This window comes from Sminthopsis crassicaudata, chromosome 1, assembly GCF_048593235.1.
Source record: "Sminthopsis crassicaudata isolate SCR6 chromosome 1, ASM4859323v1, whole genome shotgun sequence".
NCBI lineage: Eukaryota > Metazoa > Chordata > Mammalia > Dasyuromorphia > Dasyuridae > Sminthopsis > Sminthopsis crassicaudata.
In genome coordinates this window covers 156,455,139-156,482,433 of record NC_133617.1, presented here as the reverse complement: position 1 = coordinate 156,482,433, position 27,295 = coordinate 156,455,139, and the positions used below count along the sequence as shown (strand labels likewise).

The 27,295-nt window shown below is 34.1% G+C and overlaps 1 protein-coding gene across 3 annotated transcripts in view; it reads right to left on the bottom strand.

Moving 5' to 3' along the window:
* MMP16 (matrix metallopeptidase 16) overlaps positions 1–27,295 on the bottom strand; it is a 489,795-nt gene that overhangs the window by 259,627 nt on the left and 202,873 nt on the right. For all 3 annotated transcript variants that reach the window (XM_074270106.1, XM_074270093.1, XM_074270101.1), the window contains exon 2: positions 14,989–15,137. In XM_074270106.1, the coding sequence (XP_074126207.1) occupies positions 14,989–15,137 (149 nt within the window). The remainder of the gene's footprint in view (positions 1–14,988; positions 15,138–27,295) is intronic.

The window sequence follows — 27,295 nt, the reverse complement described above, 5'->3', positions numbered from 1 at the left end:
GTGTTAATGCATGAAGTATTTACCTCACATGTATGTGTATATGAAACAAGTTATCATTCAAAGTACTTAGATCACAGTATTTTGTTGTCATTCAATTAGATCTGATCCTTTATGTCCCCATTTTGGATTTTCTTACTAAAGATATTAGAGTAGTTTACTTTTTTTAGCTCATATATCAATTTTCTAGCTCATTGTATAGATGAGGAATCTAAAATAAACAAGATTAAATGATTTGTCCAGAATCAAAGAAGCTAGTAACTGTTAAGTCAGGTTTGAACTCAAAAAGTTGAGTTTTTCTGACTCCAGGGGCAACACTCTATTCACTGCACCATGTAGTCACCCCAAATAACAACATAACCTTTCTACATTTTTGTTTTAAATTATAAATATGATTTTAGTTAATGAATTTATTAAATTACCACATTTTAATCTCAACATATTCATCTATAATGAATGAAGCACTTCTTGTTCTATCAGGGAAGGAAGTAGAAAAAGGAAGGAATGAAGGAAGGAAAGAAGAAAGGAACAAAGGAAGTTGGAGGAACTTGATTGAAGTCTTGGCTATATGATTCATTCATCTGCATGATTATGGGCATGTTACTTAAACTTCATGGATATCAGTTTCCTTAACTGTAAAATGAGATAATTATACTAGCTAAATAAGTCTTTTTTAGATTAAAAGATGTGAACCTATGAAATATTTGAATATAATTGTTCAACTCTTAAAAGGAAGTGTTACCTTTCCCTACACTTTTTAAAAATCTCAGTTCATATGGCTTTGGAACAAAAAGTGAAATGTCATTGATATTTTTATTCTAATATGTGAATCATCCAATTCAATGTTATAATTAAAATTAATATTAATATTCCTTTTAATTTTCACTGCAAAGTTAAATTTTTTTTAGAAATATCTACATTTTAATTTATTAATATAACTCTTTAAGCTTTCATGCTTTCATGTTTCAAGTAATTTTAATGAGCTAAAATTATTTAATGATCAAAATGATGACAAAAGGATTGCTCATTTTGATTCATAGTTATTTTTTCCCTAAAAAGTTTTCAATCTCCCACATAGATCCATGTAATAAAGTTGACAGTGTAGAGCTTTAGGGTCCAAATATAAAATGCCTAAGAAACAATTAATTGTATTCACAGAAATAAAGAAGAGGTGCTTATGTAAACATGCATTTCTTCTAAATTTCCATGTTATGTCTTTTTCTCAATTGGGGAAATTTATTTTGTAGTAGAAAGACATAATTATTATATTCATTAAATGGTGAATTCCCAAATTATTAATAATTAGTGGCCAATAGTTCATAATGTCAGAATTGATGCAACTACAATTGAACTGAAGAAATAGATGATAATGAATCTCATTTTGTCATATCCCAGTCTTTATACAGATGGATAAATTATTTCATTATGGCAGGCTATTGAGTCTAATGAAACCCACAATTGAAAAAGGTAGTTTAAAAAATGTTCTAAGGAAATTCATTTGAATTGTTTAGTGACTCAAATTTTAATTTTATATTTAATATACAAATATAGTAGTAGTTATTTTATAATCACTAAAGAAATCTCATTGAATGCTTCTAGAATGAACTAATACTGACAAGATTAAATAATCAATACTTATGCTGATTTTCTAAGGCTCTTGCTTCAGTTTCAGGTTAGGTTTCCTGAAGAAGGCAAACTGAATTGAAGTTATAACATGCAATGTTCCCAATTCATTGTGTGTGTGTATTTAATTGAAATCATTAGAAATTGGTCACACTTAGTTTCCTGTTCTTATGGCAAGAATCAAGATGATTTACAGTTACCTGAGCAGATATTTTATTAATTTTACAAGTAATTAATTATCTTCAATTAAAACTGCCATCAAAAGCACAAGTTAACACTTATCTCCTATTCCTTTAAACTTTGTATGTATTTCCAACTCTTTTAATCAGATGTTTTGAGTCTTCCTTTCTCTGTAACTTCAAATAAAAAGTAAATGTTTCAGGTAATCAAAATAACACTTCTATAATACTTTTAATTTTTAAGTGCTTTACTTATATTACTTGAGTTAATACAATCCAAGGAGGAATGTAATTTTTATTATCTTTATTTTCATATGAGAAAACTGAGACTTAGAAAAGCAAAGAGATTTGTTTCGATTTCATAATGTCTAAAGCCCCTGACTCCAAATCCAATACTCTATTCATTGTTCCATCTATCTGCTAACTGTACTATCTCAGCAAAACAATATCATCCCCCCATTTTGTGGTGATATATATTATTTCTAAAGAAATAACCTTGCAATTGGCTTAAGTCCCACCTAAGGTTGCCTGTGTGAACCTGGATAAGTCACTTGACTTTAAATATTCTAGATAACATTTTATTTAATGGAGTTTGAACTTAGGTCTTCCTGAATCCAGCTCAGAACTATTGCATCTCCTAAATTTAAAGAGAAAGTACTGAATTACCTCTATTGGGGAAGTTTCCATGTAACAATTCCCATAACAATGAAACTATGGACTTTATTTTTAACATTTTCATTTTTGTGAAATCAAAAGAGACTTAATTCCAGACTCTTAAGATTAATTGGTTTCGAACAACCAAAATCAATCAATAGCACCAATAATATTAAGAAGAAAGGAAAGAAGGAAGGAAGCAAGGTTGGTTTTCTGATATAACCCATTTCAAATGTGGGCATTCCATGTCTAGGAAGACAATGTAGTTTAGTAGAAAGATCATTGCTTACAAGCCACAACTTACTTTCAAATTCAATCTGTATACTACTTGCATGAGAGTCAGTAAAATATTTGATTCTAACTCATTGCCTTATGTATTGGGAGCTCCTGCTCTTTCCCTCACATATACTGACACAGTCGTGCATTCCATTATAGGGTAAACTATAAGCTGTAGTCATGAAGGGTAGTTAAATTTCATAGTTATGTGGCCCTGGGTGGGGCCAGGCATGTCAGAAATTCTGTACTGTATGGAAGAAGATTTATGCCATTTTAATAATCATTATCAGATAATTATTAAATATTTACATTGATATTTCTAGTTTTACTCTTCTGTACCTTTGTCATTATCTTTATTAAACTGATATTAACTCTCTTCCCTGATAATTGTTTTGGATTTATTTTAGTTCTTTAATAAGTTGAAAGTAGTCACAAATATGTTGTCACACTCATGTTCTTATAAGTTCAGTCAGGAGAGGGGAAGGGGATAAACATTTTTTTGTTTGTTTGTTTGTTTTTTTTATTTGTATTATGTAATAGTATGCTAATCACTTTCATCATTACTTAATTTGATCTTCATAGTTCAGGGAAAAGCACATGGTAGCAAGGAGGTACTTTTATTACTGAGGAACATGAAAAAGTCAGAAATTAAGTATATTTCCTAGGTCACACAGCTAGAAAATATCAGAAACTGAGTTTGAACTTAGGCTTTCCTGAATTCATTTTAGCACTATTGCATCTCCTAGCTGTTCAGTATTTATCATATATTCCAAATAAAGATAAATAAATAAGGTCTTTGAGCACAAGACCATTCCCTTTCATGTTTCACACAATATTTTTTTATGGTATAGTACTCTGAATATAACGGATATCCAAAATTAATATGAAACTTATTGTAAAGAATCATGCAATGAAGTACATTTCATTAAATGTCACCTTGTTTAAATAATCATCAATATATTGTACGTTATTTTTCTAATATAATGATATTTGTTAAATACAATATGCAGTAAAGCATTGTTATAATTTACATTTTGAGTGAACATTCTAAATTACCTTGCATGCTTTTTAAAAATCTTGCTATGCACTTGTTTAAAAACGTAACTTTATATGACATATATGAATGAGATGAGGTGAGATCTTTCAAGACAGTTGTGAAAATCGACTAAGGCTTCATCTACTTCAGAGTTTGAGTAGGCCTGAAGGACTTTGAGCATTGATTCAAGGGCATAATTGAGTCCCTTTCCTGCTATCCTCCCATGACACAATTTCCTCCCTATTTCAGTCAAATATGGGCAACTATGTACTTATTGGTCAAGTTCAATTTCGTGGGTAGATCTCGAGTTTAGAATGTAAGACTCTCAGCCAATGAGGATGAGGGTCAGTGGTGGGAGGGGGTGTTTTGCATTAGGGATTAAAGGGGCTGTCCTGCCCACAGGAGGCACTTCCTCTCTTCAAATGTTTGCTCCAGGGGTGGGACACCCTTCTCAAGAGAATGTACAATAAACTTTGCTTTTCTCTAGAGCTCTCTCCAGCTTTTTTATTAAATGGTGAGCCCTCTCCATTTCTGTACCACACAGTTTTTGGGGGTAAGTCTGGATCCTTTACTCGGTGAGTAAGTGACCTCTTTGGTGCTAGTGGGGAGGTGCCTTACCCAGATTAGGCAGCCCACCAGTGTCCAGGGGCTTCTCCTTGCTCCCCAATGTAAAATGGGCCCAAAGTGGAGAAACTCAGAGAAAAACAAAATGAGAAACTCTGTGGTAAAATCCAGATGGGCTGGTGGAGGACAAGATCAGTCAAGTAATTTGCTGCAAAGCAACCCAGAGGTAAGTGTCCTGTGAACCCTTGAGTCTAGTTAGGTTCTAGATTCTAAGGGGGCTCTGGACAGGATGAGATAGGCTAGGCCTTCCTGGGTGACTGGAGTCAGTTGGAGACAACTGAAATGTTTGAGTGTTTTGGGATTTAGATTCCATCCAAATTCAATGGGTGTGGCGCAGTCCCAGCCAGCCTTCACAGAGAGAAATGAGAAAAATATCAGAAAATATGGGTAGATAGTCCCTTGGGAAATAAATTAAGTAATTGGAACAAACTGCCAAAATATGAAGGGGAAAAAAAAAAAAAAAGGCAAGAAAACAATGATAAGGTGCAGTTGTTTTGTTGCAGACTGGGTGTGCCAAAAGGATTAAATGGTGTACCTGAAGGGAAGGGGAGGATTTAATTCCATTAGCCCTTCTAGGGGCCTTTGGGCAGGGAGGAGAAATATATCTATTTTGAATTCTCTCCTCACAAGAGGAGAGGGGATTAGTGAGGTGCAGCTATGAAAGAGTGGGTCAGGAGAAACCCTCCACCTGCAGGGGTAGTCTCAGTTGACCAGAAATGCTCCTTAGTAGATCCCATTTGGGATCAGTCACCCTGTACATTGGGAAGTATGTGGGATTGAGCAAGTGAAGATGGTGGCTTACTTCCTTTTCCTCCCATGTATGCTGACTGCAGCAGGGCCATGTGGGGCCAGGGGAAAGAAACTGCTATTTAGTGAAATTCATTGTTTTAAATATGATGGCAAAAGTAGTTTTATATTATTGGGAATTTAAAGCTGTGTTTGGGATTTTAAGTTAAAATATAGGTTATTAAAACAAAATGTTGGTAGCTTACTTACAGGAGGTTGTGGTTGTATCTCCCTACTTAGATGTTTTTCTAGAGGTTTTGGGTAATTTGTAACTGAGCTATGCCTTAAGTATATGTCAGCCATGTTGGGCATGTATAAGTTTCATGGAGTTTGGTTCAGTTATTTGCGAACCTTCAAGTGTAAAGTTTAAATATATATATTTACTTAAAGACATGGGACAAGAAAGATTGATTTGCAAAAGCAATTAATAGTTTAAATGGAGCTATGATATACTGGGTCAGGAAGTATGGTAGTGTGGGGGAAGGGTGACCATGTGGAGGGACCTGGTCGGGTGTAATCCCCCTCCCCTTATTAAGCATAGTGGGGTTTTTTTGTTTGTTTTATTTTGTTTTGTTTTTAATAATTGCAACTCCTTGCTGATTTAGATATTAATTACTTCTACTGTTTAAAGGAACAGCCTACATTTATATAGTGTTAATAATTGAATGTCTTATTTTTATTTTTCAACTCTATAGCTGTTCTAAGGAGTTTGTTGGAACTGTAAGTTTTCCTTTTTTATTTTATAATTATAAAATTATTTTGACAGTACATATTTATGAGTATTTTTATTTATAACATTATCCCTTGTATTCATTTTTCCAAATTTTCCCCTTCATCCCTCTACTCCATCTCCTAGATGACAGGCAACCCATACATATTAATGTGTTACAGTATAAACTTAGATAATATATCTGTGTAAATCCAATTTTCTTGTTGCACGTTAAGTATTTGGTTCCAAAGGTATAAATAACCTGGGTAGATAGACAGTAGTGCAACAGTTTACATTCAATTCCCAGTGTTCCTTCTCCAGGTGTAGTTGTTTCTGTCCATCATTGATCAACTGGAAGTGAGTTGGATCTTCTTTATGTTGAAGATATCCACTTCCATCAGAATAAATCTTCATACAGTATGTGTATGTTGAAGTATATGGTGATCTTCTGGTTCTATTCATTTCACTCAGCATCAGATCATGTAAGTCTCTCCAAGCCTCTCTGTATTCACCCTGTTGGTCATTTCTTACAGAGCAATAATATTCCACAACTTCCATATACCATAATTTACCCAACCATTCTCCAGCTGATGGACATCCATTCATTTTCCAGTTTCTAGCCACTATAAAAAGAGCTGCTACAAACATTTTGGCACATACAAACCCCTTTCTCATCTTTAGTATTTCCTTGGGATATAAGCCCAGTAGTAGCACTGCTGGATCAAAGGGTATGCACAGTTTGATAATTTTTTGGGCATGGTTCCAAATTGCTCTCCAGAATGGCCGGATTCTTTCATAACTGCACCAACAATGTATTAGTGTCTCAGTTTTCCCACATCCCCTCCAACATTCATCATTATTTGTTCCTGTTATCTTGGCTAATCTGACATGTGTGTAGTGGTATCTCAGGGTTGTCTTAATATGGATTTCTCTAATCTGTAGTGATTTGGAACACTCTTACATATGAGTGGATATAGTTTCAATTTCATCATCTGATAATTGTCTGTTCATATCCTTTGACAATTTATCAACTGGAGAATGGTTTGATTTCTTATAAATTAGGGTCAGTTCTCTATATATTTTGGAAATGAGGCCTTTATCAGAACCTTTAACTTTAAAATGTTTTCCCAATTTGTTACTTCCCTTCTAATCTTGTTTGCATTAGTTTTGTTTGTACAAAAGCTTTTTAATTTGATGTAATCAAAATCTTCTATTTTGTGATCAAGAATGATCTCTAGTGCTCCTTTGGGAATTAATTTCTTCCTCCTCCACAAGTCTGAGAGGTAGACTATGTTTTGTTCCTCTAATCTATTTATGATCTTATTCTTTATGCCTAAATCATGGACCCATTTTGATCTTATCTTGGTATATGGTGTTAAGTGTAGGTCCATATCTAATTTATGCCATACTAATTTCAAGTTTTCCCAACAGTTTTTTTTCAAATAATGAATTCTTATCCCAAATGTTGGAATCTTTGCGTTTGTCAAACACTAGATTGCTATAGTTGTACCCTATTTTGTTCTCTACATAATCTGTTCCACTGATCGACTAGTTTATTTCTTAGCCAATACCAAAGGTTTTAGTGACTGCTGCTTTATAATATAGCTTTATATCAGGTACACCTAGGCCACTTTCATCTCACTTCTTTTCATTAATTCCCTTCAAATTCTCAACTTTTTATTCTTCCATATGAATTTTGTTGTTATTTTTCCTAGGTCATTAAAATAGTTTCTTGAGAGTCTGATTGGTATAGCACTAAATAAATAGATTAGTTTGGGGAGTATTGTCATCTCTATTATATTCGTTCGGTGTATCCACAAGCATTGAATGTCATTCCAATTATTTAAATCTGACTTTATTTTTGTGGCAAGTGTTTTGTAATTTTGCTCATATAATTCCTAACTTTTCTTTGGTAGATGGATTCCCAAATATTGTATACTTTTCGACATTTGTTTGGAATGGAATTTCTCTTTGTATCTCTTGTTGTTGCATTTTGTTGGTGATGTATAAAAATGCTGAGGATTTGTGTGGATTTATTTTGTATCCATAGTTTCTTTCCTTATCTCTTTTAATTAGATCAATTTCTGCTTTAGCTTGATCTGAGATAAGGATGGCTACCTCTGCTTTATTGGCTTCACCTGAAGCATAATAGATTCTACTCCAACCTTTTACCTTTACTCTATATGTATCTCCCTGCTTTAAGTGTGTTTCCTGTAAACAACATATTATAAATTTCTGACTTTTGATCCAGTCTGCTATCCTCCTCTGATTAATGGAAGTGTTCATCCCATTCACATTTACAGTTAAAATTACTAATTATGTATTTCCTGCTATCATACTATCCCCTGATTATGCTTTTTTCCCCTTGTCCCTCCTGAACCCCTTCTCCAGTATTGAATTTATGGACCCCACATGTGATGCATAGCCCTCCCTTTTTAGTATCCCTCCCCCTTCCTTTTAAGTCCCTTCCCCTTTCTTGTACCCTTCCCTTATTTCCCTTTTCCTTTTCCCTTTTTCCCTCCCCCCCTTATAGTGAGGTGAGAGAGAATTCTCTGAAAAACAAATATGTCAATTATTTACTCTTTGAGCCTACTCTGATGAGAGTAAGATTCACACAATATTTCTCCCCCTCTCTAAATTGCCTCAGATATGGTAGATTTTCTATGCCTCTTCCTGGGATGTAGTTTCCCTTTTTATCTCTCCTTCCCTTTTTCTGATACTATCCCCTTCCCTTTACTACTTCCTTTTTTTATGTTATATCAGAAAAATCAAATTATCCATATGGACTTTCTGTATATCCACAACAGAGATACAGTTCTCAAAAGTTCTTTTTATCTTTTTCTGCTTCTCTTGAGTCTTGAGGATGTAGATCAATTTTTTTTTTTAAGTCTGTTTTTTTTTTTTTTTTTCTTAGAAACAAATGGAATTCCTCTGTTTCATTAAATGACCATCTTCTTCCATGGAAGAAAATGCTAAACTTAGCTGGGTAGTTTATTCTTGGTTGCAATCGTTGTTCTTTTGCCTTTTGGAATATCAGGTTCCAGGACCTTTGATCCTTTAATGTGGAGGTAACCAGATCTTGTGTGACCCTTATTGTGGCACCTTGATGTTTGAATTGTTTTTTCCTAGCTGATTGCAATATTTTTTCCTTTGTTTGGTAGTTCTGCAGCTTAGCCACAATCTTCCTTGGAGTTCTTTTTTTAGGGTCTTTTTTAGAAGGTATTCAATGAATTCTTTCAATGCCTATTTTCCCTTCTGTTTCTATTATCTCTGGACAGTTCTCTTTGATGATTTCCTTTAGGGTGTTATCTGGAAACTCTCTGCTGTTAGTCTCCTCGGGGTAGGATACCCACTCTTTCTCTGTATAGAAGATGTCAATAGTTCTCTTCAGCTTCTTACTCATTGTTAACACTCTGTGGGGATCTGCCTTTGGGGTAAGAAGTTTATTTATCAGTTTCCTCCCAGACCGCTTGGATGCAGCATTCCTATGCCTAGATTAAGGGATAGCTCTGGGAGAGAGTTTCCCTCCCCCCTCCCCGGAAATGCCTCAGAGGTGGTTAGCACAGCTTTGAGGAATGCCCAGTGAGTAACCCCACTGTGTGGCCTAGTGACTGCCCCGAGGTTTAATGCTGAACAGTGAAAGGGTCACAAACCCCAGCCAAAGCCTCCCCTGGGGCCATGGATATTAGCAGCTGATGTGAAAAGCCCCTGCATTCTAACCGGAAATGTCTGCTTGCAAACCATGGTCCCTGCTGTGGGGGTTCTTCTGCTCAGGGAGTTCTGCTGCTTCTAGAATTCCACTGCCTCAGGCTGAGCCTGTGTTCCTGCCGTTCAGGTTCTTAACTGCCCCAAGGAAAAGCCTTGGACAGCAGAAGGCATCTGCACAGTCTGCACAGCCATGCCAAGATCTGTTAGATCATTTCCGGATTGGCATGGTTCTAGGATCTGGCTTTATATTTAAAAGTAGCTTGATTTCTCTTCTGATCTGCTGTTTTTATAAGCAGAGTAGAGCTATCAGCCTGCGCCAGATTCCTCTATCTCAGTGGCTTCTTTGATTCCAGAGTTCTCCCCAGCCCATTTGGCACAGTGTGCTAGCTCTTAGTCCAACCCTGTCCGTGCTGATCTTTTTTTTTTCCTCCCCTCAGAACTGACCTTTTCTGTTGAAATTCCAGATTCTCTTCAGCTGGTAAGTTGTGCTTCTAATCCTTGTGGTTTTTATCAGTCCAGCACTATTTTTGAGGCTGACTTAACTAGTTGGTTTTGAAGGAAGAAGGGAGCTCACAAAATTGTGTGTATCTTCTCCGCCATCTTGGTTCTGCCCTGGAACTGTAAGTTTTCTGAATGCAATTCAGTTCTACTAAGATCTCATCTGACTAAAGTAAATTATTTAATGTTTATGTGTGTGATAGTCTCCTTGTTTAAAGATTAGTTTAATCTGATCTGATAATTTGATAGGGTTATTTCTAAAAAATTAATATTTTTCAAAATAAAGAGAGTATTAATGTAAATCTGAAAAATCTGAAAGCTTCTTTTCTGTGAAAATGGGATGGACAGTATGCGATTTAGAATTTTTCTTTGTATTGAGTATTTTGAAGGCAAAATAATCTTTGTAATGTTAAAACCTAGAACTATCTACTTAGATATGAAAGATAAACTGTATAATCTGTGAACTTTCTAGGATGAATCTTTTACTGTGATTCTTGAGAACTAGATTCACCTGAAGCCTTGATTAATGATAATTGCTGTAGGAGATAAAATCTTTTGGGACTGTAGCTAATATTTACTTGGAGTTTTGAATTCAGGTATGACTGTCTGAATAGGTCATCAAACTCTACCATATGGAGATGTAATGGTTAAAAATTAGGACAGCTACCTGAAGTGAAACTGCCTTAAATAATCATGTCCCTGATTTTTCTTCTTATGTCTGTAATCAGAGCAAGTGGTAAGTGAGATATACAGTACTGGGAGCACACTCACTTTTCCTTTCTTTTTGAGACAAAGCTGGAAATCTCTGGAACCCAATCTTAGACCCCTGACTATAGATCTATATTGTCTTCAGATGTGTTTTTCATGTTTTGCATGATCATGGGGACGGGCTATATGGAAAGAACTTTTGACACTCAAACAATCCCCTATTAAATATGCAGAGAAAATGGAATGAAGGGGTATTCAGGTTAGAACAATATTAAATCAGAGAGCTGGGAGATGGCTCACAGATTCCAGAATGTTGAAACATGAGGCAATACTATTAGAAAAGGATGATCTAGTAATCACCCAAGATCATAATTTTAATCCTGCTTCCTTTTTGTCCTCTGGAGAACAGAACCATCATTGTGTTTTTAGTTAATTGATTTTCAAACAAAATTAAGAGAGGATTTACAAGAATCCTCAATACCTGGGAGAGTAAATTGGTTTATAGATGGTTTTTCTATTATGATAAATGGGAAAAAGAAAAATGGGTTTGCTATTGTGCATGGAGATAGAACTTCCATTGTTATTAAGGGCAGTCTATCTGCCCATAGGTCGGCTCAAACTTGTGAATTTTATGCTTTAAGTCAAGGATTGAAATTATTGCGGGACCAGAATGGGAATATATATATATATATATATATATATATATATATATATTATTGATTATTGATTAGAATTGATTAGAAATATGCTTGGGGTGTGGTACATGGATTTGGAAGGATTTGGGAGAAAAGAGGGTTTGCAAATAGTAAGGTTAAAGAACTGGTCCACCATACATTAGTCAGAGAGAGGTACTGGAAAACATTCTGGAATATAGCAGTAATACATGTAAAGGGACATGAGATGGGAAGTTCTTTTGAGGCAAGGGGAAATAGATTAGCAGATGAGGAGGCCAAGGGATCTGGAGACCAGGAGATTTCTCATATAATGGCCTTGATACCTATATTTCCCCCTAGTCTATCCTATCCCACTTTTACCTAGAAGGAGAAGAGAAGGCCTCAACTCTCGGAGCAGTTGAGAACTCGGAAGGACAATGGCTCTTACCTGATGGCAGAGAAGTACTGACCAAAGCAAGTATAATGTAGGCCCTTCAGCAACTGCACCAGAGCAATCATTGGGATGTCCAAAACCTGTGTGATGTTGTACTGACAAGGTATGTTTCCCCCAACCCCTATACTATGGCCCAACACCTGGTGGATGGCTTTCTTGTTTGTCGAAGGACTGACAAGGCTGCTCAACGCCAGATCCCTAAAGGGGGACAACCTCCAGGAATCAGACCATTCCAAAGCATCCAGGTGGACTTTACTGAGCTGTCACCAGAGTCTCCTCAAATAATTGCTGGTCATAGTGGACCATCTGACCTCATGGGTGGAGGCATTCCCCTCAGGCCGAGCAATTGCCTCAACAGTAAGTAAGATCTTATTAGAACAAATTATTCCCAGATATGGAATGGTGGAGAGGATAGACTAGATCAGGGAACACATTTTTTGCTCAGGTATTGCAGAATCTGATTGGAGCCCTAGAAGTCACTTGGGATCTCCATAGCCCTTGGCATCCTCCCTTTTCTGGGAAAGTAGAAAGGATGAACCAAGAAATAAAATGCCAGCTTACTAAATTATCTTTAGAGACCCAACTACCTGGGACTAAATGCCTTCCTCTCACTCTGGTTAGAATCTGAACCAAGCCGCATATAGATAGTGGGCTTTCACCTTATGAATTATTGTACAGTCATCCTTTCCAGGCTTATCATGAGGGAGACTGGGAGCCCTATTTTAGAGACAAAGGATTTATTTGTTAAGAGATATGTTAAATCATTGATAAAACATTTGCAAGAACTTCAACAAAAATGTAATAGCTCAGACTCCTCCTTTAGGTTTCCCTGTTCATAGAATTCAGTTTGGAGATTGGGTGTTGATCCGTTTCTGGAAGGACAGAAGCTGACTCCGTGCTGGGACGAACCCTACCAGGTGACATTGACCTCAGACACTGCGATTCGCACCCAGGAACCAGGCTGGACACACCACACTACAACAAAAGAACTTGTGGCACCACCTTTATCAGAGTGGACAGTTGAAGATAGGGGAGACCTCAAATTACATAAGAGGAGGGGACCTCCACTGAATGGGAACACTGATTCTGAATCCAGTGCATTGTAACTGTATGACTTTTCTTTTCTTACTTTGGATCTCTTTGCCTGTTTAGAAGCTGATATATTTTCATTTGGGAATTTCACCTTAACTTCACAGTGTTATAATAGTTGAACCTCATGGGGCTTTCCCTGAGCTTTGGGTTTACCTATTTCCTCATGATAGCCATAGAAACCAGACCTTTACTTTTCAGAGATGAGAATCAGCTCCTCCTGCTCATGCAGAATATAGAGAGAACTTTTAACTTATCAAATTGTTGGATCTGAGTTGGATCCCAATAATTAAACCAATGGCCATGGCTACCTGTCTCCTTAAGCCCAGCCTGGGTCCTTATAAGGTAACTGATCCCAAAGGGAATATATACATTGGGTACAGTTATCAATGGGGTTGGTATAATGTCACTCCGGGGACACCCGGAAACGTGGGACTCTGTATCCCATATTTTGGAGTACCTTTAACCTAATATATCAGTGGCCAGCTGCCAATTGTAGTTGGAGGAAGGAGCAAGGTTTATGCAAATGTCAGTATGTCATCTTTGTTGGGGGGGGAGACTCCCTAAGGACAAGAGACCAACAATATTACCCTTTTACAAGGAATAGTTCAGACACATTTTCAAGGGAACAACCTGCTCTAAAGGGTCATTATTGGATCTGTGGTTTAACTGCCTATATTCACCTACCTCTTAATTGGATAGGGATTTGTTATATTGGAGTAAGGCTAAAATTTTCTTTCTTCCCCCACAGGCAAACCAATATTTAAGGATTCAGTCATACGATGATTTGGGAAGAGGGAAACGGAGTTTAGATACCTCCCATTACTCAGACTGAGTTGGGGTGATGCCTAGCCTCTAGAAAGAATAGTTAAAGAGTATGGGCCGGCACCTGGGCTCAAGATGGAAATTGAGGATATAGTTAAACAAATTTAATTTAATTTGTTTAATTTTAAGAAACATTTTCTTTATATTTTTATTAAACATGATTTCATAATTTTAATGAAAAACATATTATTCTTATAAAAATACTTGAGATTATACAATATTCAAAGGGAATTTCAGCACAAGATTATAATTCACAAATTTTGGAATTTAAATTCCAAACCTGACACCAAGTTCTTACATGCCTTTAGGCAAATAATCAAAACTGCTTTTTGCGATTTCCATATCTACAAAATGAGAATAATATTTCCATAACCTTAAAGGTTATTGGGTAAATTAATTAGCAAATTTTTAAATAAATTCTTTGAAGTTAATAATAGCAAGTTCATATTTATATGAATTCAAACTTCATAAAAAAGCACAAGACTGGGGCAGCTGGGTGGTACAATGGATAGAGCACCAGCCCTGAATTCAGGAGGACCCCAGTTCAAATCTGATCTCAGACACTTAACACTTCCTAGCTGTGTGACCCTGGGCAAGTCACTTAACCCCAGCCTCAGGGGGGGGAAAAAAAAAAAAAAAAAGCAGAAGACTTTCACTGGAATATAAAATTTAGGATAGAAAAAGAAAATAATTACATCCTATAATTATGTAAGTATCTTAGAGTATGATGGGCTAATTGTTTATAAATAAAGTCAAATCTGTTGATCTGTATGAAGACCAGTTAGTATACAGAGGCCTAAAAGAGTGAAAGGAATTGGTAACAAAGTTTTTGTAATTAATAATTATTTGAATTGTCTCAGAACCATTTAAACCTCTGTATGATAAGATTTCACCAGACTTAAACATAGTTTCTGTTCTATTCTATTAAGTGTATCCCTAATACAAATGACAATTTACAACATGGAGTTTTTAACTGCCAAGTAATTTCACAAAGTTAAAAAAATGTACAAGGCAAAGTCAAAAGTAAAGGTCTCAAGAAACTACAATGTCCAACAAGCTGTTTTATCAGAATTTCTGTGTGTGTGTGTGTGTGTGTGTTTCTTCAATATACTTTGTTTAGTAGTAATACCGGGGAGGGAAAGGGAAAAGGTTTATTTATCATTACTTACTCTATTGTGTTTCTGTCCACTTTTCCTGTCATATTAATGCCATAGAATTGCTGCATAGCAGCTAGAGCTGACTGCATGGTTTCTGCAGAACGTAACACCGACATTCTGGGATCTGTTGGTGGAAGGTACCCGTATTTTTGTAACCAAACCTGCAATAACAAATAGAGTTCCATTTAGTTCAAATTTGCAAATAGTCAAAAATTCTTTAGTTCTATAAATCTTAATATATAAAATCTAGTTATTCATTATATTTTATAATAAAATGTCATTCAATTAATTGAGACTTTTTCACATTAATTTATCACTTAATTATATATTTGTTAATCTTTGGATTATAGCATAATTGATTTAAAGCAGAAAAAAATCTCAGAAGCCCAACTCAGTGTACAGATGAGAATACTGAGGCCTGAAAAGATTACCTATGTTATTTTGAGTAACTTACTTAATAAGTAGAGACACACACCAGAATCTGGAAAAATATCCACTGCCTCCAAATAGAGCTCTTACCACTATACCATTATGGTTTAAATGATCTAACTTCCTTAATACCTGCTTCAACATTTCAAGCTTCAACTAAAAATGTCTAATACAAATGCTATCCTAAGAACTAGAGGCAGAATTTCTTTATTAATGTCACCATTAACCCATTTTTTGAAAATAAATTCTAGAAATATCCTCAGGCCATATCCAAAAAGTCATTTTCCTTAGCAACAAAACAATGACTTCAATCATGAATTTTAACAGCATATTGCTACCTCATTCCAGTGTAGTTAGAGCATGAATGAAGAGCAAACAGTCTACTTAGTTGTGTTTGGAGATGCTTTGAAAAGTAAAACACTGATATTCACCCCTGGGAGAATATTTTTTGGCCAGTTACTTGCAGTAGCTCCTGTCTATTCAAATGACAGAATAATCCAAATTTCTTACTGATGGCTAAAAGCTGTCTAAGTAACTGGTCCCTGTCAGTACTCATTTCAAAAGACTTTACTTCAAGGCATGAGGGAGAGGAAGCCTAGAGAGGAATGTACATGAGATTAAACTCTGTACAGAGACTGAACTTTAAAAAAGCAGAAAGACCACAGGAATAGAGATGGCTAGAGAAGGAAGAGAAATATGGGAAAAGATTACCATTTTAGATTTGTAAAAAAGTTATGCATTATTAGTATTCTTCCAGGTTTGTATCATTCTAGATCACATGATTGGTGCATAGTGTTCTCCCTGCCTTTGTCCTCCCTCTTCCCTAGAGATTCCAATTCAGTGGAAGCTCAATAAGCTACCTGTCAAGCTGATAAGGCTTTCACACCAAAAAATGTTGTCACTGACATATTTGTCACTATAATGTAGGTTCTAAGAGGTATGCATTCCCTCTTGTTTTTGCTTCTTGCTAATCATGTAGAGAATGGACAAGAACCTGTGAAAGGCTAGGCAGGTTATTTCCCCTCTCCCTCCCATATAACCGAATGCAGTCTTCTTAAGAAGATACAACTTCAAGGAAGTAAAGTTATGTGCATAATGGAAGTGAATAGCAAATGTTAACATTAAATTTTCCTCAAAGAAACAGATACTGGAAAGAAATCTGTCACAAAAAATGATTAGAAAACAAAATTCTTATTCTTTGTTGTGTTTCTCAAATGCTTTCCGGAAGAAAAACTATAAATGCCTGCTCCACCCTCTTCATTTCTTGAAGGCTAAATATAATCTCTTCTCTAATACACTGCACAATAGAAATAATGTATTCTAGTCAATGAGCTGTATTTGTAAAAACCCAATCTAGGAAACTCAATTTTCATGCACAAGAAAATACTAAAATCTTTTTCATCAAATCTGCAATGAATATGTATCAAGGAAGATTTTACAGTAAGTTACTATTTAATAAGGATAAATATCTGTACCATATTTTATTTTTGAAGGAATGTAAAATAAATAATTCTACAATTGGTTTATTATTGTTTTGCACAATCAAGAATTTAATACCATTGTTGTTATTTCTTACAAAACAAATGGCGATTTAAAATCATTCTATTTATCATATACATTTGCACAAACATATAGATGCATTTATATTTGTATGTATTAATCTGTATGTGTAAATATGTATGCATTATGTATTTATGCATGCACATATGCATGCATGTGTGTGTGCATGCAACTTGGATGAAAGGAATTCCAGGTCTGGACCAAAAAAGAGAAAAATTGAAAGCAAAAATTATCAATCCCTATGTTTAAAGCAAAAATCATTAATCTCCATGTTTTCAGATAAAAATGCAAAATTGAAAAATTCCTGTTTTCAAAAAGTTTATTTTTTAATAAATATAGAAACATAAATAACTGTGTACATATAAAATAAAAAAAAAAAAACAGGCATTTCTGGGAAGCATTAAAAATTGGTGTAAAATTGATGTCGTTAAGAAGGTCTTGTTAGAGAAGGTAGAATTTCAACTGAGTTCTAAAAGAAATTAGAGAATGCCACAGATAAGAAAAAGAAAGCAGAACATTCCAAATCTAAAGGTCAATCTGTACAAAGGAAAAATGGAAGATGTTGTGTTTTTCATGGGGAAAAGAAAATAAACCCAAGCATGCCTTAAATGTAAAATTAGTGACTGAGATTAATGAGAAATCTGTATAAAAAGGTAGGTTGCAGCCAAATTGTGAGATTTAAAGAACAAACAAAATTTCATATTTTATACTGGAGGAATATACAATCTGAAGTTTTTGTTAATATTGCACAAGATCATCTCAACCACTAATTATCATTATCTAGTACTTTAGAAATGTAATACACTAGATGTTGAACTGAATCACTTTTCATCATGTATAGTATTTCAAAATATATTTTTATAATCCAATCCCTAATATTTAATTTGCTAACTGAATGCTAACAAGTCATTTAATTTCCTAACTAAATGCTAATAAGTCAATCAATCAAAAAAAAAAAAAAAAAAAATAGTGTGCCTGTTATGCCTGAAGCCAGAGTGAAATAATCAAATTATTTGATTCCCTGGATGCCCTTAAAAGTAAGATTTGGGAGAAGTTATAGGGGAGGTTTTCAATGTTTACCTCTACCCTCTCCAATTAGATGGAAGGAAGGACTCCAGGGGGAAGGAGTAATAAAGAAGTGGGAATTTTAGAGTTGATGTTTGATAGGATGGTGAATTTCTGGAAAGCATTATAAAGTCTAAGAGCAGCCATTTGGGAAAGGATAACTCAATATAATACACAATCCAAACCACAATAAAGCAAGAAATTCAGAGGAAAAATAGGACAAAGTTAGGTTTATGACAGATTATGACAGGTTTAAATTCTAGTCCTTCTTAATTTGTACTTGTATAATCTGTGTACTATAGGTTCGCCATGATTCAAATAGTATGTGAAATAAAAACTCCCTATTGTATTCTACATATTAAATCCTACAATACACTAAAAATGGACTGCAATAAGTTATTGATTAGCTGAAATGCAATTAAGTATAAACTTCAATAAGCATGATGTTATCTTTCTCTTATTAGCAAGAGAGAAGTATTAACACTTCTTAGATCATCAAATTTCAGGTCTGATTTTGGTCTCAGACACCAATAACTGTATAATCTTTAGCTGATTATTTATCTTTTTTTGGCTTTCAGTTTTCTCATTTGTAAAAAGCTGCAACTGAACTCCATAACTTTAAGTTTCTTTTAGCTCAAAATGTGTGACTCTATGACTCTATGGAATATAAAAATAAAATTAAAAAAAAACCTAGCTAATTTAGCATGAATTACACAATAGCATATAGTTATACAATTGACAAAAGTATTACAATTGGACACTGAAAGATCTTCATTCAGGAAGAAATATTAAATCATGAATATCATGTTTAAGGTACATTTAATTTAGTCAAAAAGTGTGTGTGTGTGTGGGGGGGGTAGAGCCAAGATGGTGGAGAATATAAATGCTTCTTTCTGAGCTTTTCTACTACCCTCACATTAATTATGAAACTCAGCCTCTGAAATAGTGCTTGACTTGTAGAATGCATGACTTTTGGGAGTGCAGCAAATAACCAGCAGAGGATAATTTCAAAGATCACCAGAAAAGGTCTGTTTTGACTGGGCACAGGCAACGTGAGGAGGCCAGGTATATGCAAGCAGGCAGAACATGGAGGCCAGTGCACTCTGACTACACTGAAGCCAGGGTGCGGTCTCTGAGGGGTGGAGATTCTATGAGGAGGACTCTACCAGAGTATTTGCTACTCTGCTTTGGTTGTAAGCTAGTAGATCAGCAGAGAAATTATAAAACATGCAACACAAACACAAAAGGTAAAGAGTGTATCCCAATGTAACAGAGTTTCATGGATAATGCACCAGACTCTTATAGGACCTGACCACACCCAGCCAGCACCAGCTCGATCCAAACACAGCCATTTCAACTTCTGAGAGTCTGTAGAGGAAGCTTGGAACCTCCTTGCCCAAAAAGCAGATCCCGACATTTTTTAAATAAATGAGTAAAAAAGACAAAGTGAGCTTGGACTATAGAACACTTCTATAGTGAAAGAAAAGAGATTTCAAACTTTGAGGAGACTAAAAGTAGATAGTTCCAAGATGAAGCCCCAAAGGGTGATATAACCTGGTCCCCACCACACCCTAGAAGAAATTTAAAAGGATCTAAAAAACAGCTAGAAGAAAAATGGAAAGAGGGTCTGGAAAAAGTATATAACTCATTAAAAGAAAGATTTGACAAAGTGGGGAAAAGAAAAAAGAAAAAAACAAACAAACAAACAAAAAACAACTCCCTGAAATGTGAATTGGAAAAGCTAAAGAATTTTTAGGAAAACTGAACTTGTGAATTGGAAAAGGTAAATAGCTACCAGAAAAATAGAATTTATTAATTGGGAAAAGAAAACAACTCTTTAAAAAATTTTGTGAAATGGAAAAAAAAAATCCATAGAACAAAACACCTCATTTAAAAACTCAAATGGACAAATACAAAAAAGAAGTTAAAAAAAAGTAAATGAAGAAAATGATTCATTAAAAATCAGAACTAAAAAAATGGAAATTAATGACTCAAGGAGACATCAAGAATCAGTCATGCAAAACCCAAAACATGAAAAAAAAATAGAAAAAAAAAGTTAAATATCTACTGAGGAAAACAACAGATCTGGAAAATAGATCTAAGAGAGTTAATATTAAGGATTATTGAAGTCCCTGATAATAATCATAAAAAAGAGCCTAAACACAATTTTTCAGAAAATCATCAAAAACAACTGACAAGGTGTCATAGAATCAAAAGGCAAAAAAGCAATTGAAAGAATTCATTGAAAAACTTCCTGAAAGAGATTACAAAATTAAAACTCCAAGGAATATTGTGAATGAATTTCAGAACTGTTGGACCAAAGAAAAAAATATAAAAAGGAGCCAGAAAAAAACAAATACCAAGGAGACAGACACAATAGGCATTACTTAGGATCTAGCAGCTTCAACAATAGAATATAGAGGGCCCTGGAATCTGATATTTGAAAGGAAAAGGAACTTGGAATGCAGCCAAGAATAAACTACCCAGCTAAGCTGAGCATTTTCTTCCATGGAAGAAGATGGACATTCAATGAAAAAGGTGAATTCCATTTATTTCTGATGAAAAAAAACAGAGCTAAACCAACAACAACAACAACAACAAATCATCTCCAAATATAGGACTCAAAAGAAGCATAAAAAGGTAAAAAGAACTTTGGAGAACTGTATTTCTGTTATAGGCATATATAGAAAGTGAATTTGTAATTTGATTTTAAGTGTTGTAATTAAAAAAAAAAAAAAAAAACTAGAGAGCTAGAGGTGGTAGAGGTGGAAAGGGGATTGTACCAAAAAAGTTGTATACATTGTGTTAATCTTACTCTCATTAGATTTGGCTCAAAGAGAAAATATTAGGCATATTTGGTTTACAGAGAAATTTCTCTCGTCTCATTGAAAAGTGGAGGGAAAAATGAAAAGGAAGGGATAGGATAAATATAAGGGAATACAGAAATAGTAGGGGAAAGGCATAAGAAAGGGAGAGGCACTCTGGAGGGATTTCACAGAGGGAGGGCTGCTTGAGGCAAGGGGTGCCCCTAAGTTGAATACTGGGGAGGGGGATAAGGAGGAAAAGAAAGAGAAAAGTATAATCTGGTGATAATAAGATGTCAGGAATACAGAATTTTTAGTTTTAGCCATAAATGTGAATGGGGTAAACACTCCTATGAAGTGGAGGATAGCAGAGTGGATTAAAAGCCAGAATCCTACAATATATTGTTTACATTAAAAGAAGGGGGATACATACAGAGTAAAGATAAAAAGCTGGAGCAGAAATTATTATGCTTTAGATGAAGTAAAAAAAGAAAAAGGGTAGCCATTCTGATATCAGATTAAATAAAAGCAATTGATCTAATTAAAAGAGATAAGTAAAGAAACTATATCTTGCTAAAGGATATTATAGATAATGAAGCAATATCAATACAAAACATTATGCACCTAGTGATATAGCCTCTAAATTGCTAAAGGAGAAGTTAAGAGAGCTGTAAGAAGAAATAGCAAAGCTATAATATGGGAGATCTCAACCTTGCAGTCTCAGAATTAGATAAATCAAATTACAAAATAAATAAGAAAGAAGTTAAAGAGGCAAATAGAATACTAGAAAAGTTAGGTATAATAGATCTTTGGAGAAAGCTGAATAGAGACAGAAAGAAGTATGCTTTCTTCTCGGCAGTTCATGGAACCTATACAAAATTTGACCACATATAAACATTACAATTTAAAAATCAAATGCAGAAAGGCAGAGATAATAAATGAATTTTTATCAGATCATGATGCAATAAAAACTACATTCAATAAAAATCCAGGGAAAAATAGATCAAAAAGTTTTTGAAAACTAAATTCCTAATGAATGAATGGATTAAACAATGAATCAATTAATTTCATCCAAGAGAATGACATTAATGTGACAACATACCAAAATTTGTGGGATACAGCCAAAATAGTAATAAGGGGGAATTTTATATCTCTAGAGGCTTACTTGCATAAAATAAAGAAAATATCAATGGATTGGGCTTGCAACTAAAAAAGCTAGAAAAAGAGCAAATTAAAAATATCCCATCAAATACTAAATTTGAAATTCTAAAAATAAAAGGAGAGATTAATAAAATTGAGAGTAAAACAAAAACTATTAAGTTAATAAACAAAGCTAAAAGTTGGTTCTATGGGGAAAAAACAACAAAATAGATTTTGGCAAATTTGGTAAATTTGATTAGAAGAAGGAAAGAGGAAAATGAAATTGTTAGTCTTAAAAATGAAAAAGGAGAACTTTCCACTAATGGAAAGGAAATTAGAGCAATAATTAGGAATTATTTTGCCCAAAAAGATTAGGTTCAGAGGATAAAATAATAACTATAGCAATCTGGTGTTTGACAAACACTGGATTGGTATTTTGGAATAAGAATTCACTATTTGACAAAAACTGCTGCAAAAATTGGAAACTAGTATGGCAGAAATTAGGCACTGACCCACACTTAACACCATGTACCAAGATAAGGTCAAAATGGGTTCTTGATCTAGACATAAAGAATGGAATTTAAATACATTAGAATAACATAGGGTAGTTTACCTCTCAGATTACCTCTCAGACCTGTGGAGGAGGAAAGAATTTGTGACCAAAAAAACTAAAGATCATTATTGATCACAAAATAGAAACTTTTGATTATATTAAGTTCATCAAATTGTGCATACCCCTTGATCCAGCAGTGATACTACTGGTCTTATACCCCAAAGAGATCTATCTTAAAGAAGGGAAAGGGACCCACATGTCCAAATATTTGTTGCAGACCATTTTGTAGTGGCTAGAAACTGGAAATTAGATGGATGCCCATCAATTGGAGAATGGCTGAATAAATCATGGCATATGAATACATAATATTATTGTTTTGTAAGAAATGACCAACAGGATGATTTCAGAGAATCCTGGAGAAATTTACATGAATTGATGCTAAGTGAAATAAGAAGAACCAGGAGATCATTATACACAGCAACAACAAGATTATACGATGATCAAAACTCTGACAGATGTGGCTCTCTCCAACAATGAAATGATTCAAACCAGTTCCAATTATTCAGTAAAGAAGAATATCAGCTACACCCAGATAAAGAACTATGGGAAATGAGTGTGGACCACAATGTAACATTTCTTTCTTTCTGTTATTGTTTGCTTGCATTTTTGTTTTCCTCTTCAGGTTTTTTTTCTTTCTTTCTAGATCCAATTTTTCTTGTGCAGCAAGATAAATATATAAATATGTATACATATATTGAATTTAACATATACTTTATCATATTTAACATATATTGGACTACCTCCCATCAAGGGGAAGGGATAGGGAGGGAAGGAGGAGTAAGGGATGGGGGGAGGGAGGTGAAAAGTTGGAAAAGATGGTTTTGCAAGGGTCAATGTTGAAAAATTACCCATTCATATATTTTGTAAATAATAAGCTATAATAAAAAATACTCAAAAATGGTCCTGAATTGTTATTTGGATGAAGTTATGCAGAAGTCAGATTTATCCCCAAGTGTTGACTTTTTATTGGGAAAATATGATCATTATAAAAATACTCTATGTAGAAATGCAGGAAATTATGTAACTAGATTTTTAGAGAATTTGAAAAGTAAAAGCAAAAATAGTATTCTGCAAAACCAACCACCCAGTTAAAAAATAAATAGGAAATGCAGTTAAATAGGCAATCTCATTTTGAGAGATACTGGCTATTTCAGGCTTTATTGTATTTATTGAGTTAAAATTATAAATAGCTTTGTAGCTTTGTAAACAAGCAGCAAATAGTCCATTATTTTTACTGAATCTAAGATTTTAACCTGGAAGGATCATACAGTTCAGCAAATCCAATTCCTTCATTTTATAGATGAGGCTACTGAGGCCCAGAATAATTTGGTCACTTGTATAAGTTCACACAAGTACTATGAGTAAAACCAGAATTTGAACCCAGGTCCTAATTTTCCAGATTCATCACTCATCCCATTTTTCCATGCTATTACCTGAACCTCTGTATAAATGTTGTCCTTAGAAAAGAAAGGACTAAAAGTATACATGAATTGATGTCATTATATTAAAATATGATCATTTAAAGATTTTTTCCACTTTATTGTTCACAATTTGGAAAATATTTTATGATAAATTTACTTCAAAGAAAGTATATCTATTATCTATATATCTACACATTTGTACACATACATCTTGATAACGAATATGAGGCTTAATCATATCAAAATAATTAATAGTAACTAGAATATGGATTTATAGTCTTCTCATCAAAACCAACATGTGTAATAATTAGTAGCTATGAAGTGAGATATGACAAATATCTTTTTATTCCTTTTTTTATATAATTGAAGATTTCTGAGCATTTCAAACCTCCAAATTATTTTACAGACAAAACATAGCAAAGATATTTATGCAAACCTTGGTATTGTCTTTCCATGTAATTTGAATTGCTTAATGATGATGATGATGATGATCACAAAAATACATGGTCTAACATGATATGAAAATAATATGAGACAGAGAGATAGAGAAAGGGAGATACAGACAAAAGGAGACAGTAAAAAAATATTGTAAGCTTTTTTAGACATTTCTTCCCTATCCAAAAAAAAAAAAAAAAAAAAAAGAATCAGATGCTCTGTTAGGATTATAAGGTGATAACTCAGGTTGTGTAAACAATTCTCAATTCTCTAGCTCAGAGTTCATATCTTTAGGAGTTTACACCTTTAGATTTCTGAAAAGAAGTTTACACATTTAAGGGAGTTTACACCTTTAAAAGGAGTTCTGAAAAGGAGTTTACACAACCTTTAAAAGGAGCAAGTTCATTGGCTGTGGGAGTTCCCGAAGGTGCCTGGGAGTCTCAAGGTCCCGTTCTCTGTGAGGATAAAAGAGGGCAGCATTGGGTCTGGAGAGTCTAGACTGGGAGATTGAGTTTAGACAGCAGTCTGGAAGAAGCAGTCTGGTAGAAGCAGTCTGGATTGGGGAAGGACAAGAGCTGGAGGAGATTCAGAGCCAGGATTCAGGAAGAAGAGGATTCAAGATTGTACCCTGGCCTCCCAAGAAACCTGATTACAGAGGAAAAGATTTTACAGAAAAAAGATCTCCTCACAGAGAAGGATTATAACTTAGAGAGGACAGGACATTAACAATGCTCAATAGCCTGCAAGAGTATAAAGTCTATTTTCTAATGTGAAAAGTAGCTATGAATTATAGCTATCAATTAATCAAACAATTTAACTAGTTTGGATAGTTATTATGATTTTGTAGAATCTAAAACTCAAAACCAGAAAAAAATGTTAGCCCTTCTGATCATTTAAATTACAAATAGATTTTAAACATGATTCTCTTTACATAATAAAATATTAGCATATTAATTTTTATGCATAAGATAAATTGTACTCCCAATTTTACAATTTAGGAATCATTTAGTGAAATAAGCCCAAAGCACTTCCAAAATAAAGGATAGATGGGTCAAAAATGTATTCAAAAAATTCCATTACTAAATTGTCCTTTAGATTTATGATGAAAAGGAACATAGTTGGGTCACTTTATCAAATATACTTATGATTATTTTCACTTTACTTCTAACTTAATATGAGCTTTCTTATCCATTATAAAGGTAAAATTGCTATTGAAGAAAAACTGTCAGCTTTGTCACCCCTCAAGCTCCTTAGGGAAACATTTTCAGCTTACTAACAACAACAACAAAAAAAAGTTTAGTGTTATACTATATTTGATAGGCATGAGATAAAAATTCTTTGCAGAAGAAAATAAGAATACTTCAGAGAAGAAGAGATGAGGCATGATTAATTTCTGCCTTCTACTAAAATACCTATAATTCAAAAATATGTAAAATTTGTGTATTCTGTATTTCTTGATTTCTTTCTTTGCCTTTTATAATTCATCATGTCAACAAAAAAAAAATATGACCACAAAAAGGAGATAGGATGGAGGTGATGCTACATTATTTAAAAGAAACATTAAAAAAAAAAAAAAAAAAAAAAAAAAAAACTTGTGTATTTACCTATTTAAATATTTATTTAGATACTTATTTTAAAATCAAGCCTCTTTAATTAGTTAAAAGTCATTTTCCCCAATGAAAAAGTACTTTTTCATCAAAATTCAGGATAATTGTATAAGCAGGAGGGAGGAAAGCAAACATACCAACTGAACTACTGAGGTATCCAATTAATAGCAAGGATATAAACATTTAGCTGATATGTTGTTGTTTGATTCTTCATGACCCCAGAGAAAAAAGTACATGGGATTGTCTTGGCAAAAATATTAGAGTGTTATGCCATTTTCTTATCCAATGTCTGCTCTGTTTCTCAGATTCACTTCTGTTAGTAAATACTAACCTTAAAATTTGACTTCTACTACTCATACAAATTGGAGGGATAATGAAATTATATCATCTAAAAAAATCTGTAACAGTTTTAGTGCTTTAAAGTTACTTAGAATTCTTGCATTTATCTATCTATCTATCTATCTATCTATTTATTTATTTTGCTGAGACAATTGAGGTTAAGTGACTTGCCTAGGGTCCCAAATCTAGTAAATGTCTGGGGCCATATTTGAACTCAGGTCCATCTTACTTCGGGACTGGTATTCTATCCACTGTATTACCTAACTATCTCTATTCCATTTGCTTCTTAGGGAAATGTAGGCAAGTTATCTATGATATATAAATACAGACTTGTAGAATGTCAGCTATGAAAGAGCCCATTTAGAGCTCAAACTTCAGTGTAAACTAGGTCTATCTCAAACTTCACATTTTATAGATGAAAAGATGAGAAAACAAAGTCTCAAGATGTTGTGTGACTTGTTCCAAATTGGAAAGCTACCTGCGTCCAACAAGCTCATTCCTCAGTTTTCTATGGTTCTTGACCCTTCCTTTTTCTTCCTAATAAATGTCTCTTGGAAAAAAATATATTCAGTGATTCCTCCTAAGTCTATAAGAGAAGTTTAAGACAGAGATGGGTTTTTTGCTTATGATTTTAAGAGTATGTGTATGCATTTTTGTTTGTATTATTTTGGGGTTTTTTGTTTGTTTTGTTTTAGTTTTTATTAAAATGGATTTTGGATAAAAATTCTTTGGAGAAGAAAATAATACTTCAGAGAAGAAGAGATGAGGCTGTTTCTTAAGGAAATATTAGTTTTAAAACCGTTTTTAAAGGTTTTGTAGAAAATCACAATAAGTCTAAGAGAGGAGATGAAAAAAAATACAAGTATAGAGCTGTCTTGCAAATAAAAGAAAATGAGATAGTAATTC